The sequence below is a fragment of the Castanea sativa genome, chromosome 1 (assembly GCF_040712315.1).
Source record: "Castanea sativa cultivar Marrone di Chiusa Pesio chromosome 1, ASM4071231v1".
NCBI classification, from domain to species: Eukaryota; Viridiplantae; Streptophyta; class Magnoliopsida; order Fagales; family Fagaceae; genus Castanea; species Castanea sativa.
The window spans coordinates 90,974,955-90,988,521 of NC_134013.1; the positions used below are offsets into that span (position 1 = coordinate 90,974,955).

At 36.2% G+C, this 13,567-nt stretch overlaps 1 protein-coding gene across 4 annotated transcripts; it reads left to right on the forward strand.

Moving 5' to 3' along the window:
* Positions 1-224: 224 nt before the first annotated feature.
* Positions 225-12,507, forward strand: LOC142622665 (CLP protease regulatory subunit CLPX2, mitochondrial-like). 4 transcript variants are annotated; one of them, XM_075796188.1, is made up of 15 exons: positions 225-898; positions 1,541-1,602; positions 1,926-2,026; positions 2,118-2,201; positions 3,273-3,319; positions 5,746-5,820; positions 5,904-5,981; positions 8,924-8,980; positions 9,311-9,381; positions 9,479-9,578; positions 9,714-9,818; positions 10,139-10,201; positions 10,340-10,462; positions 11,013-11,171; positions 12,145-12,507. In XM_075796188.1, exons 1-15 carry the CDS (start codon positions 284-286, stop codon positions 12,169-12,171), a joined length of 1,767 nt encoding a protein of 588 aa, XP_075652303.1. In that variant the 5' UTR covers positions 225-283; the 3' UTR covers positions 12,172-12,507. The 4 variants fall into 4 exon arrangements, with proteins under 4 accessions (XP_075652303.1, XP_075652301.1, XP_075652302.1 ...); XM_075796186.1 differs by lacking the exon at positions 12,145-12,507 and adding an exon at positions 11,908-12,118; XM_075796187.1 differs by lacking the exon at positions 12,145-12,507 and adding an exon at positions 11,908-12,118 and having other exon boundaries at positions 2,118-2,197; positions 3,269-3,319.
* The last annotated feature ends 1,060 nt before the right edge of the window (positions 12,508-13,567 follow it).

Sequence of the window (13,567 nt, forward strand, 5' to 3'; positions counted from 1 at the left end):
TTTATCTCCAAACCATTGAAAATATATCTATAATAGTTTATGTATGAGAAGTGAACTTTTTGAAGTTAAGAGATAATAAACCAAAATAATGCAAATATTGGGCCAGAAAAAAAAAAACAAAAATAAATTAACACGTCAAATATATATTTTTTAATATAAAAAAAAACAAGAGAAATAGAAAATATAATAAAATCGTTGTTGTAATTAATTTTTTTCTCATTTCCCAGTGCGTGTTGTTAGTTCAGTTCCTCTCTGTCCATTTCCAAAACAAACTTTCGAAAACATGTTTTCGATTCTCCGAAGCAGCAAAACGAAAACGAAAGCAGCGTTTTCAATTCTCAAACAAATCACCGCTCAAAACTCCCTCACAAATACAATCCTAGGGTTCCCATTTTCCCAACAAAAACAACAACAACAACAACAAAAAGCGACGTCGTCTTCCTTCTCATCCTCATCCTCATCGTCATCGTCACCGTACGACCACATCAGAGCCAACGCGAATTGCCCACGCTGCGAGCACCAAATGCCGTTACTGTTCTCGAACCGCCCGTTATCTATAACGGCGCGAGAGCCGAGCGGCGTGTACCAGGCGCTGAACCTGTGCCCCAATTGCAAGACGGCGTTCTATTTCAAGCCGTTTAAGCTGGAGCCATTGCAAGGCAGCTTCATCGAGATTGGGAGGGTCAAGAGTGACAGTGTGGACTCGGATGGGAATAGCGAGAATCGTTTGGGTAGTTTCGGAAAACCAAAATTTTGTAAGGAAAAAGAGGCGGCGGAGGAGGAGGATGAGGATGAGGATGAAACGGCGTCGTGTTTGGGGAAGAAGGACTTGCCCACGCCTAAAGAGATCGTTAAATTGCTCGACCACTTCGTCGTTGGCCAAGAAAGAGCCAAAAAGGTTTTTTATTTTTTTTAATTTTATTTATTCATTTATTTACTTTTAACACCAATTTTAGTCCATATCAAATTTAATGTGATTGCATTTTAGTCCTTAAAACTCTAATTTGTTTGACGGAGTGATGACATGTCAGTGTTTAGTTTTACGAGACGGGGACTAAAGGTAAAATTTAAAGGGATTGCTTTTAATCTGTAACGTGATTAACAGAGTGATGACGTGTTAGGTTTTAGTTTAAGTACGTCATCTAAGGGATTAAAAGAAGAAGAAGAAGAAGTTTAAAGTGATCATTTTAATCTCTAACAACTTGAAACTTAAAAGTGATCGTTTTTAGTCTCCTGCGAGTTTAAAATGATCACTTTTAGTCTCTAATGTGTCTAATGGTGTGAGGATGAGTCAATTTTTAGTTTAGCTGTGTTATAGGAAGCAAATCACTTTAAACTTCAGGACTAAAATTGATCATGAGTTAAAGTTTAGGGACTATTAGTGTATTTTGACCCCCCCTTTTTTAATGTTTTATTTTATTCTTTATATTTATGTGGTTTAGGAATGCTAGAATTGTATATGGATTGCATAATAAACTTTAATGGACTATATAATACATAATTGTCAGTGTTTTGATTGAAATGTATGTTTATGTGACAGGTGCTTTCAGTGGCTGTTTACAACCACTACAAACGGATATATGATGCTTCCCTTCATAAAAAGTTAGTCCTTATTGTTTTTGCTTTGAGTTAGCTTTTGATCTTTACAATCTTTTAGGGGTTTATACTGGTGGTTTTCAGCTTTGCTAGAGGGGTCTGTCTTGTAATGCGGTTTCAAACTGCACTTTTTCAAACCACGGCTTTTTAAACTTTAGGTACAGTTTTTTCAAACAACCCCAATATTAAAAAAAAATTTGAAAAATAAGTTGTACTGAACAGGCACAAACCAATTGCTGTCTTTTCAATTTTCGATGATAGTAATAGTTAGATGAATGTACATCAAATGCTCCTGCTTTATTTACTGAATTCATGCATCTGAATACCAGGTCAGACATTGAGCAGGGTACTAATGAAGTTGAAAATGAGGACAATGATTCTGTTGAGCTGGAGAAGAGCAATGTGTTGCTGATGGGTCCCACTGGCTCAGGTATTTATATGATGTCATTTTTTTGAGGTATTTAGTGCGAGGAGGGCTAAGAGGTTTGATTTATGTATTTTTACCATGACTGTAAGAATAGGGAAGACGTTACTTGCAAAAACACTAGCTCGAGTTGTGAATGTGCCGTTTGCCGTTGCTGATGCAACAACGTTAACACAGGCAAGTTCATTGCTTCATATGGTTATCTTCCTGTCTGTCTGGTAATAAGAAAGCTACCAATGTATGGAGAGCTGCCTACTTTACACCATATCAGGAAAAAAATGGACATTGGACTTTCATTAAATATTACATACATCTTTCAAGTTTTTTTTTGGTAGGTAATGAAGATATATATTCAAGAACACTACCTTATGCAGAAAAAGATAAGGTAGAGAGAAAAATACGAAGGGAAAAGAAAGAGTAAAAAGAGTAACTAAGTACATAGGAGAGAGCTAAGGAACATAGTGAGAAAATCACTAGAAGTGAGTCTCCAAGCTCTAGACCAGTCAAACAGAGTGCCATTGAAAGAGGCCAATAGTTGGTCATCCGAACTATCCATATCCTCGAACATCCTCCTATTACGCTCCCTCCACAGGCACCACATCAAGCATAAAAGAGCTAAATTCCAAATGCTAGACAAATGCTTCCCAGACCAATTCCACCAACCGAATAGAATATCCTCAACCGATCCAAGCAAGACCCAAGAAAACCCAAAAGAACTAAACACCAAACTCCACCGCCGATAAGCATTTCCACAGTGTAGTAACAAGTGATCCGCTGTCTCCCTATATCTCATAGATCTTAACACTTGCCCCAGATCAAGTTCTAGATCATAATTGCTTTAGTGAATAACCGAGGAATGGATAGATGAGAGAAACAACTAAGAATAGACATCTAGTTTCACTAATTACTTAACTGTTTTTGGGGCTCCTTGTTGACGCTCACTATTTTGATAGCCATACTAGTGATTTGGAGCTCTCTTGATTTATAAATAGTGAATTTTAAGTCTTTTATGACTACTGATTTTGGGGCAGGTAAATTTCAAATACTGTATGTTCTATTATACTTCTATTCTTGTTCCTCCTTTTCGTTTTTTCTTTTTTAAAATTTATATATCCTATTGAATTTGCCAGTCATTGCATGTTGCAAGTAAATGTTTTGATACTTACTGTTGTACTCAATAAATGTTTTTGTTATTTGCTGAATTCATGTGAAAATTTCAACTAATGCTCTCTTTTTGTCTCTCTCTAGGCAGGTTATGTTGGAGAGGACGTGGAATCAATATTGTATAAGCTGCTCGTGGTATGGTCATATGATATTTGATTTTTATGTTATACAGACTTTTTTTTTTTGTTGGTTGAGTTATAGAAATTTACAAATAAAATGGGACAATCTAACACAAAGAAAGTGTACTAGAAAATTTTTTAGTGAATTACAATTTGAAATTCATGCAATGAAAAAAAAAAAGAAAGGAGAATGGAAGACATAACTTTGAAAAGCACACATCTATTCCACAGCCCTCTCAAAAATGAGTATTTGAATGACAAAACCATATGCTCCAACCCCTCAAAAGCTTGACTGTGATGTCATAGTGGAACAACCATCTACATTTGAACACTATTGTCAATTAATGACTCAGGGGAGACCTAGGGCTTGTTTGGTTGCTATTTTATAGAATAGACAACTACTTTTTGGTTGGAAAATTTTTCTGTGTTTTCTAAAAACTAGTGTATGGAAATGCTAACTTTAGAATTGAAGGAAATGGGAAAGATATTTTTGATGTTTTGTTAGTTCATGAGAACAAGTGATGAAGTGATTTTCATGCTTATGAACTGTGCAAATAAATGCACTGTAAAATCATATTATAAAAGTGTTGTTATTTATCTATTTTTTTCAAATCCCAAACTCTCGTTGTTCATCCCATTTCTTTTCTTTTCAATCTCCTCTCTTGCTTTTATCTCTCACAGAAATCTGGGCTCCTCCTCAATGACTGTTGATGGCCTTCTATTACCACTCCAAGCCCTCAACCACCTTGTCCTCCCTTCTCAACTCCCAAATCACCTAGTCGAAACCCCAACTCCAATCTCAGTCCCAGTAAGTTTCTTTGATTTCTTCAATGCCTATGGACGTGTGGTGCAAGATATTTTTGGGTGATTGAAGGAGTGCAAGGAGGTGGCAGCGGAGGACAATATGATGACTTTGTAGGAGTTTTTGGCCAAGGCTAGGGCTGGGCACTTGGAGTGTTTGTGCCTTGAATCCCACCTTGCCACCAAACCCCTTTGAAGGTTCTATTGTGGTCTTTGTAAATGAGGTGGAGGTGGAAGACGGAAGAGGGAAGAGGGTTTGGTCATAGGTTGGAACCTTAGGGTTATATGGAGGTTGTGGGTCACGTAGGTGTAGGGTAACAAGTCATGAGGGTGGGGTGGATTGGTTTTGATGTTTCGCTGGGGGAGGGGATGGGTGAGTACATTGTATATTTAAAACTTTTTTCTTTTTTCTATTTTTGTTAAAAAAAAAAATTTGAGAACCCCATAAAATTGTCTTTCATTCTCATCCCTAAAAACAAGTTTATGAAAATGATTTTCAGAAAACTTTCACAAACAGATCTTGATAGTTCCTAGTTTTTCTTTTTCCTGTTGTCTATTATATAAATTTCATTTTTTTTGGGTTCTATTCTAATTACTTATGTTTTGGGTCTCCTTTTGTCAATGGTAAGTTCCTAATAAGTTGTGGTACAAAGACCTAGGAAGCACGGGTGCGGCACGGACGCGGGGACGCGCAGGTGACACCGCTGCCTGTGCGTCTGTGCCGCGTCCACCTTTAAATTTTTTTTTTTTTTTTTGGCGTGATACGCGCTGACGCGTGTGAAATCAGGCCCATTTGCGCCGATTCGGCCGGAATTGGTCTGTATCGGCCGATGCAGAAGGTGCGAAACGCACTGTTTAGCTTGGCCCAAAAAAAAAAAGAAAAAGCGCCATTGGACTGAAAATAAGAAGAAGAAATTACTAAGGTGAAGATGTGCGAAGGAGATGAAGAAAAGTTGAAACTCGAAAATGAAGCATTGCCGCCATCGGACTGCAAAAATCAGAATCACGTGAAGCAAAGGGAAACAACAGTGTGTTTGTTCATGGGCTTTGTTGGCTTTGTTGCTTGTCATGGGCTTTGGCTTTGTTGCTTGTTCATGGGCTTTGGCTTTGTTGCTTATTGCTTGTTCATGGTTGCTTTTGTTGGTTGTTCATGGACATTTTGCTTTTAACGTGCCACAGTAAAAATATTTTAATAGTAAAAAATACTACTAACAGGTCGTAGTTTTCTCCACAAAAAAAAAAAAAAAAATAGTAATTTTTAAGAATATTTTAATAGTAAAAATATATAGAAAATATAAATAAAAATATTTTTAATAATTTTTTAATCGCCGCACTCCGCCGCACCTGCACCCTATTTTTTCAAAAATTGCCGAGTCCCGCACCCACACCCGTACCTGCACCTGAATCCGAAAACGCACCCGTGCTTCATAGACAAAAGACCCCAATGCCAAATTGGCAAGTAAATATCTAATATGGTCACATAATCAGACGCTATTGTATTTCTTTTGTTGCATTGCTGACATGCAAATATGCATTTTCACACTCAGTTTTTGAACTTGTCCTCAATGCTTGTTTGTTTTTGTTTCGCCTGTAGACTCAGCTCACAAAACTTATATACTGGATTTTCTGATTGGTGTTTAGGAAGCTGAGTTCAATGTTGAAGCAGCTCAGAAGGGCATTGTCTATGTTGATGAAGTTGATAAGATTACTAAGAAGGTTTTGTGATGTTAATAGATGGAAAAGCGCACTTAAATATCTCTCTGTGTTATTTACAATAATCAATAATGAATTTTGTGCAGACTGAGAGCATAAACGTTGGCAGAGATGTTTCTGGAGAGGGTGTTCAACAGGCATTGCTAAAAATGCTGGAAGGAACGGTGCGTCATTAAATTACCCTTTTCCTTTTGTCTGATTCCTACCTCTTTAATTCTTGGAAGAAGTAGATTATTATTATTATTTTCAGTTTTTACATTTTTACAAGTTCAATACATTGGCATCTGGATATCTATAGTCTTCCTAGTTTGGAAATGGGTAAAAACTTAGGTACAATAACTTAGTTATAGTACTCTAGGTTCTCCAAATTAAATTCAAACACTTGGGTGGATTGAATTTAATTATCCTTGGAGAAGAAAATGCTATTTGTGTTTTATTGGTTGATGCATCCAAGTGTTTGAACTTAATTGGGGAGTCTATTGTAATGCACCTAAGGTACTGTATCTAAGTTTTACCCTTTGAAAATATAATAGTTGGAACCTGGCATTATTCTTCAACAAGTCACCTCACTACCTTAATTTTTTTCACTGTTGATAGCTCCCCCTCTCTTTTTAGAGCTTTAGTTTTTCATGCTTTCGGTGAATTACAATCTTGCATATGTGCCGATGAATTATGTATTTTCATATTCCATTTTTTTGTCCTTGTAGACATCCCAACTTTTGTATATCAACTTCACTAATATATCAATCTAGATTGGTATGCCCAAATGATAGCATTTGCCATTTTGTTGGAGTTTAGCATGAATTTTGGAATTGAAAGTCCAGTAATGGTTATTTTTGTAGTATCGTCAATGAATCCTGGCTCAAATGCACTTCCTCCTCTCACAAATGTGGGCAGAGGGTGAGGTTGTGCATTCAAAACCCACTAGGTGAGGTGTATGTGCCAGTGAAAAAGGGCTTGTAAAATTTTAAATTTCATTTTGTCTTGTTTAGTAACTCAAATGGGCAAACAATTGTTTCTGTTACTGTGAAGAATCTTGTGCATGGGAGAGGACTGCATTCCTTGGTTAAATGTACAGGCTATCGATAAAATTTATTAATCACAGTACCATTTGTATCATCACATCTTACATTAGAAGTTTCTGGGCTTAGCCAAGTTGCCTTAAAAATTACATTATTACACAAAGATGTCCATTGATAAGAACAGGACTGCAAACACTTTTGTGATACTGGAGTTGGAAAGTGCATAGTGTATTGATGGAAAAGTTTAGGTAATCCCATGATAGCAGGCGTGGCTCTTACAATATAGAAAATAAAGAATAGGAGATCGCTACCAAATTCCTAAATGGCCCACCAAATATCAGGAAAACTGATTTTTTTCTCATTTCTTGGGGATGAAAATCAAAATTTTCTAAAAGACCGCGGGGGGGGGGGGGGGGGGGGGGTTGTTTACAAGCACCCAATAGATTTTAAACCCATGTCCTCAACTTCCATGTCATTCTTATGTGGGAGGAAGTGCCATAAACTTTAAGTTGGAATATTTAAGAAAGCTACTCAAAGGCTGATGGATGGTTTGGAGTAGAAAACTGAGAATCTAAGGTTATGTTTGGTAACAGTTTTTGTTTTCTATTTTCAAAAACTTGTTTTTGGAAATATAAAGTAAAAATAGTTTTCTTGAATTTTTGAAATAAAAAATATGTATGGTTAGTTGAAATTAAAAATAGTTTTTTGAAGATAAAAATAGAAAATACTAAAGTATGTTGTTACTAGGATTTGAACTTTGATGCTAACTCATTAAATGAGACAGATTCATTAAATTAAATGCATATTTTCATTGACTTTTAAAACTTAGAAACTGAAAACAGTCTTTTACATGTTTTTAGCTTCTTTCACAAATTGAATTTTGAGAACAGTTTTTGTTTTTTGTCCATTTTGGGTTGTCAAACAAGTTTTGTAGTTTCAAAAATAGAAAATTGTTTTTGAAAACCGAAAATAGGGGGAAAAACAGTTACCAAACATGCCCTAAGTTGTCATCCGGGGGCTGTAAACAGTATCCATGAACTGGAACTGGTAGAGTAGATTTTATGTATATGGAGTTTTCAATGCTATTGATGACAGACTTGCCAGAGTTTTGTAGGATGGGATTTTTAAGGTTAATAGTGGGTGAACACGGTCTTGTTGTGGCACATTTCAAGAAAGTGATAGAAAATCTTGGAATCTCTTGTTTGCAAGGTTTTGCCTTGTATTTTTCACTTTAATCACAAGTAAATATATTGATTAGAAGGTACCCCTAGGCAACCCTACCCTAGCACATGAAAATAAAAACAGTTTTGGCCTGTTGGCCATGAAGGTTTCATCATTATAGGAGTTCACAAATCTGGAAGGCTGTTTCATTTTGTGTATTGTAGACAAGTTTTGATGGGGTTCAACATTCTAATTATATTATTAAATAATCTCATTTGAGATCCTTGTCTGATTGGATGGATTTTTTGTGCAGCATCCCTTTATTGTCTTTTTAAGATTTATTAGATCTTTTGAATATCAGATCATAGTTCTTTAAGAGCAGTTTGGTGTGCATATTGTGTATGTGAACCATTTTCTTCAAATATTTTGCTTAACATTAAAAGAAAGTACACATATGGTGGTGTGTGGATAACCTGAGTGAACTAAGAATTGAATGAGTTGAGTCCATGAAAGGTTTAAGGACTTGATGGGGTCTTTGAACACATAACAGGGAGCTTTAAGTAGAATTTTATAATCATTTTGGTAAAAAAAAAAAAGGGAAAATATAATGTTGTTAGTAGTTGTATATAGCATTTCCACCCTTTGAAGGCCATTGAGCCCTAGTTCAAGTGGCACCTCCTTCCCGTGCAAGTGCTATGTCTAGGGTGAGGTTGTGGGTTCAAGACTCATTGGGTTTGTTTGTAACTTACCTATAAAACAAAAACAAGCATTTTCACATCTGAAGATGTCCTTAACACGAGGAACACGTTTTTAATATAATGAAGATATCAGTTCCAAAGCTTCGAGAATTTGCTTGTTTGATTATGTATGGTATGATATTATATTAGGCTATATATATGTTGACTAAATGTTTTCTCTGTCAGATAGTGAGTGTTCCCGATAGAGGAGCTCGGAAGAATCCTCGTGGTGATTTCATTCAGGTATGCTGGATCTAAAACTATCTGTTTTTCTACTATAATTGTTTCCATTTTATGCAATTATATCTGGCTGAGTCATAGCCTCATAGGCAAAAGGAGCACTCAATTGCACTTGGAATTGACAATGCCTGGAGAACTTGGTGTTACAACAGGCTCTTGCCACATGGAATTGCTGAAAATAGTTTGTAAATATTTGAAATAAATGTAATTTTACTGGGAGCTGTGGGAATATGAATTCTAAACAGTTAAATATCTTGGACAGCTTGTTATTTCCAGAATTGTGTTTCCTTATAGTTGTTACTTGTGCCTCTTATAACTAGTGATGATTCACAGATGGATACCAAAAATATACTCTTCATTTGTGGTGGGGCATTTGTTGATTTGGAGAAGACGATTTCAGAGAGGTAATACCCTTTTCTTGTGCTGGATGTTAACAGAAATGTTTACTATTATTGGCTTCTCCCTAAATGTGAGCTCTAATTATTTACATTCTTTTTCCAGACGACAAGATTCCTCCATTGGCTTTGGAGCTCCAGTTCGTGCAAACATGAGAACTGGTGGATTAACCAATGCTGTAGTGACATCCTCATTGTTGGAATCTGTGAGAATCTACCCAATATGGTTACAGAATTTTTTGATATTCATATTGATTGCATTCTGTGTTTATATTTTCTGTGCAATGCATATTTTGATTCCCTTCATTATCTAGCCTTATGGGTTTTTAATGAACTTGTAGGTAGAAAGTAGTGATCTTATTGCATATGGCCTCATACCTGAATTTGTTGGGAGATTTCCAATTTTAGTGAGTTTGTCAGCTTTAAATGAAGACCAACTTGTTCAGGTGTGTTCTGTCGTTTAAATGTTTTAAATATAAAAATTTTTCTGTCTGTTACTTTTTAGGGCCTTAACATGCTCACGCAGTTTTAGAGGGATGAATGTGGCTTTGTACTTGCAGTTTTGTAACTTTAGTTTGCCTAATTTGCTCAAACTCCAAAATGTTGTATCATGTTTGTTTTATACAATAATGATATGATGGTGGTTCTAAAGTAGTTTTGGTTTCTACCAGGTTGTAATTCTAGAAATTAGAAGTCTAGAATATGTTGGTTTGCCCCTTTTGACAAGGAAGTAGTAACCTGTTTATGGTTTATTTATGCAAGATAGGTCCTCACCGAACCGAAAAATTCTCTTGCTAAACAGTACAAGAAGATGTTCAGCATGAACAATGTAAGCTTTTGAACCATTTCTTCCGTGGTCAGTGCTTTTTATTCTTTCTTCTACCTGGTTTATGGTCTCAAGCATCTGATGCAGATATGGTAACCCTCTATGCGGTACAATTGGTACTGCTTCTGTATAAAATTTCAGGTAAAGTTGCATTTTACCGAGAATGCTTTGAGATTGATTGCAAAGAAAGCAATGGCAAAGAACACTGGTGCCCGAGGTTTAAGAGCCATATTAGAGAATATTCTTACAGAAGCAATGTTTGAGGTATACATGGGTCCTAGTATCTACCCTAGCCCTTATAACTTGTATGCAACTATGCCTTCTGGTTTTTGTTTTGCACCCCCAAACCCCCCCCCCCCACCCCCCCTTTCTTCTTTGAAGCAAAGCAACCATGCAAGTTGAATAGGCTCCTCTATGTTGCAATTACAAGGTGGTGTTTGAACCAACTTGAGACCACTTCATGGTATCGGATAATGTCCTATCACTATAAAAGAGATCATATACATATATTCCCTGCTCATTTGGTAAAATGTTGCTAGTGACTAGCTGTTGTAACTAGTGATAATCTCGTAATGGCACTGAGTTGGGGAGCTAACGGCGACCAATTCAATGAAATTAATCACCTACCTGTCTAGGCGGCAAAGGCCTTTGTATTCTGATTGATTTTTTCTGTTACTCCATATGACCTTAAATAAATTTTAGATTTCACCTATCAAAAAATAAATGTTAGCCTTCAGCTTGAAGGTCTATTATTTATGACAATTTATAACTCCCTGATGGAAATTTATTTATTTATTTATTTTTTCATGTATAGATTCCAGACATCAGAGCGGAAAATGATACTATAAATGCAGTTTTGGTTGATGAAGAGGCTGTTGGGTCTGTGGCTGCTCCTGGATGTGGAGCAAAAATACTTCATGATGATGGTGCATTCAATCAATTGCTCCCTGACAAAAATTTCAGGGATCCCATGGTACGTTTTACTATCGTGTCCGCCCCATTACCCAAGTTACCCTTCTCAATCCTTTAAAAAGAGATTACTCCCAATTTTTTCACTGTTACTGTTTTTCACTGCTGCAAAGTAAAATGATAAAAATAATGGGACAAATATAATACTGACATAATCTAGAGTTATAAAGCTTGAATGGCTTGAAAGCTGAGTAGACTGTCAGCGATTTCGACCAGATCAGAGCTTATTGATTATTATCATTTTGATGACTAATCGCATTTTAAGGGACACAATAATATACAAGAATTGAATTTGGAATAAAAGATTATTTCTAGAAGAAAATTAAAATTAAAATATGCTGCTAATGAGTTCTAGCTCAAATGGCACATTCTTTCCTTGAAAAACATGGTCGGAGTTAAGGTTGTAGCTCAAAACCAACTGTATACGTGTGTGACTGATCTGAAGGGGAAAATGTATAACCTTAAAATGCAGTTGAGAGCATTACCAAATACGAGACTTGTTGATGCATTACCACATACTGTCTTGTGAACAACCATCTCACAGACTTTATGATAACACGCCTCTATAATGTATAGTATAACTAGTGTTAAAATCTAATGACTTAATTTTTGGAAAGGGTGTGGCTTTCATAAGGTGCTCTTTTGAACCATTGAGGGCCTTATGACCCATAGAGTCTAGAGAAGCACATCCCTTTGATCCTCCCAATTGCATAAATAACATAATTAACCTTGGTTTGCAGGGAGGTGGGGTGTCTGAGAGTGAGTTTTTGGAAGGTGAATTGCATGTTCAGTCAAGAGTCATTCGTTTATAAATTTTATGTAATTTAAAATGTGTAAAGAACATATGTGTATTCACAATCATCAAAGAAAATAAATTTATGTTTCAAGTTCTCTTTTTCTTGGGTCTTCTAACAATCTAATGAAGCTTGTCGAGAACTAGATTCACCTTAATTGCTTCTCGTTCCTTTCTTTCATAGCTGGCTGTTTGTCTTTCTTCATTCTGAGTCAAGGGGATTGGTTATTTGTGGTGCATTCTATTTGACTGTTTTGCTTGGATGGATCTTTAATAGGTAAAATATGACTCACCAACAGTGTGTCCTAGTGATTTTTCTTTTTTTCTTTACTTTTTAATTTATTTTTTGGGTGAGAATCGTGTGCCCATGGGAATTTTGTTAAAGTTGGAGGTGGTATATTGTTGTGTTACAGATATATGTAACATCACTCTCATATGCATTTGGAACAATAGCATGTGGGTGTCTATTGTCCACTGTCCAGTGTCAAGTTTTACTTGCCCAATGAACAGATGCTTGTTGAAAATTTATGCTTGATTTGTCTCCATAGGGATTACAAAGTGTTTTGGATAGCAAAGAGATGATGGATTGAGAAAAGAATGTCATCATATAAGATGGATTGCAAGCGCAACTTATTTTGCAATGAGTGGCCCAACCAAATAAGATTTACAACCCAAAACTACAATGGACAGACTAGGCTAAAGCCTAGAAAAAGAGTTCAACACCCCTCATTGACAACATTAAAGCCTATTCAATGGCAAGTCCTTGTTGCCCTTACAAAACTCAACCCAAGATTTAACGACAACATTAAATATGATAAATTATGGTAGCCAAAGCAACTTTCCACATTAACCCTCAAAGGCTGAAACTGTTATCCTTTAGATTCCTTATGCCCTACTAAAGAAATAGACAGCAGGCAAAATTATCCACGAAGTGCAAATTTTGAATTGCACACAAGATCCTTTTAGCAAAAGAACGCTCAAACAATATGTTGTCTCTACTGTCCATATAGTTTCTACAAAAGACTCCCTTATAAACCGAACTAAGAAGCCTGTCCCTAGTAGTTAGCCTATTTAGACAGCTTTCAATCTACAAAGTTAATTCTCTACCTCTACTTGGAATGGTCTTCTCTGAACCTGCACCAAGTCTCTGGTCTAGTTTTTTTCCACTTTCCACCTCCATTGGTCATCCTTAATAACACTGGAAATCTTTGCATCAAAAGGGGCTGGCAACATCTTATATTAATCTGTGACCAAATTTAAGAATGGGAAGGATTTAGATAATTTCTTCTTTACATGACCCAAAGCATATCTTCAACAATGATTTCTTCTTTACTTATCTAAGAAATTTTGGATATTAAGTTGAGGAGAAGCCAAGGAGGTGTAACTCAAATTCGCAACTTGTGAAACACTGCCTGGACTCATCGAGACAACTCACTCTACCCCTTGCTCTCCACCACACAACGCCTTATCTCCTCCATCCAAACAATGATGATTGTTCACCGCAGGGGAAGAACATGATTCCCAACTTGGTCTAGGACTCACCCAATTCAGTCATCCACGTGTTCAGTAATTATATTCTCCTCTCATTGAATTGGATTACTTGGATT

Bases quoted from the DNA above. Each gene is read 5' to 3' on its own strand.
- LOC142622665 (XM_075796186.1), top strand. From the start codon at position 284: ATGTTTTCGATTCTCCGAAGCAGCAAAACGAAAACGAAAGCAGCGTTT. The intron at 1,603-1,925 runs GTTAGTCCTTAT...TCTGAATACCAG, and splicing joins GATGCTTCCCTTCATAAAAA to GTCAGACATTGAGCAGGGTA. The intron at 10,463-11,012 runs GTATACATGGGT...TTTCATGTATAG, and splicing joins TTACAGAAGCAATGTTTGAG to ATTCCAGACATCAGAGCGGA.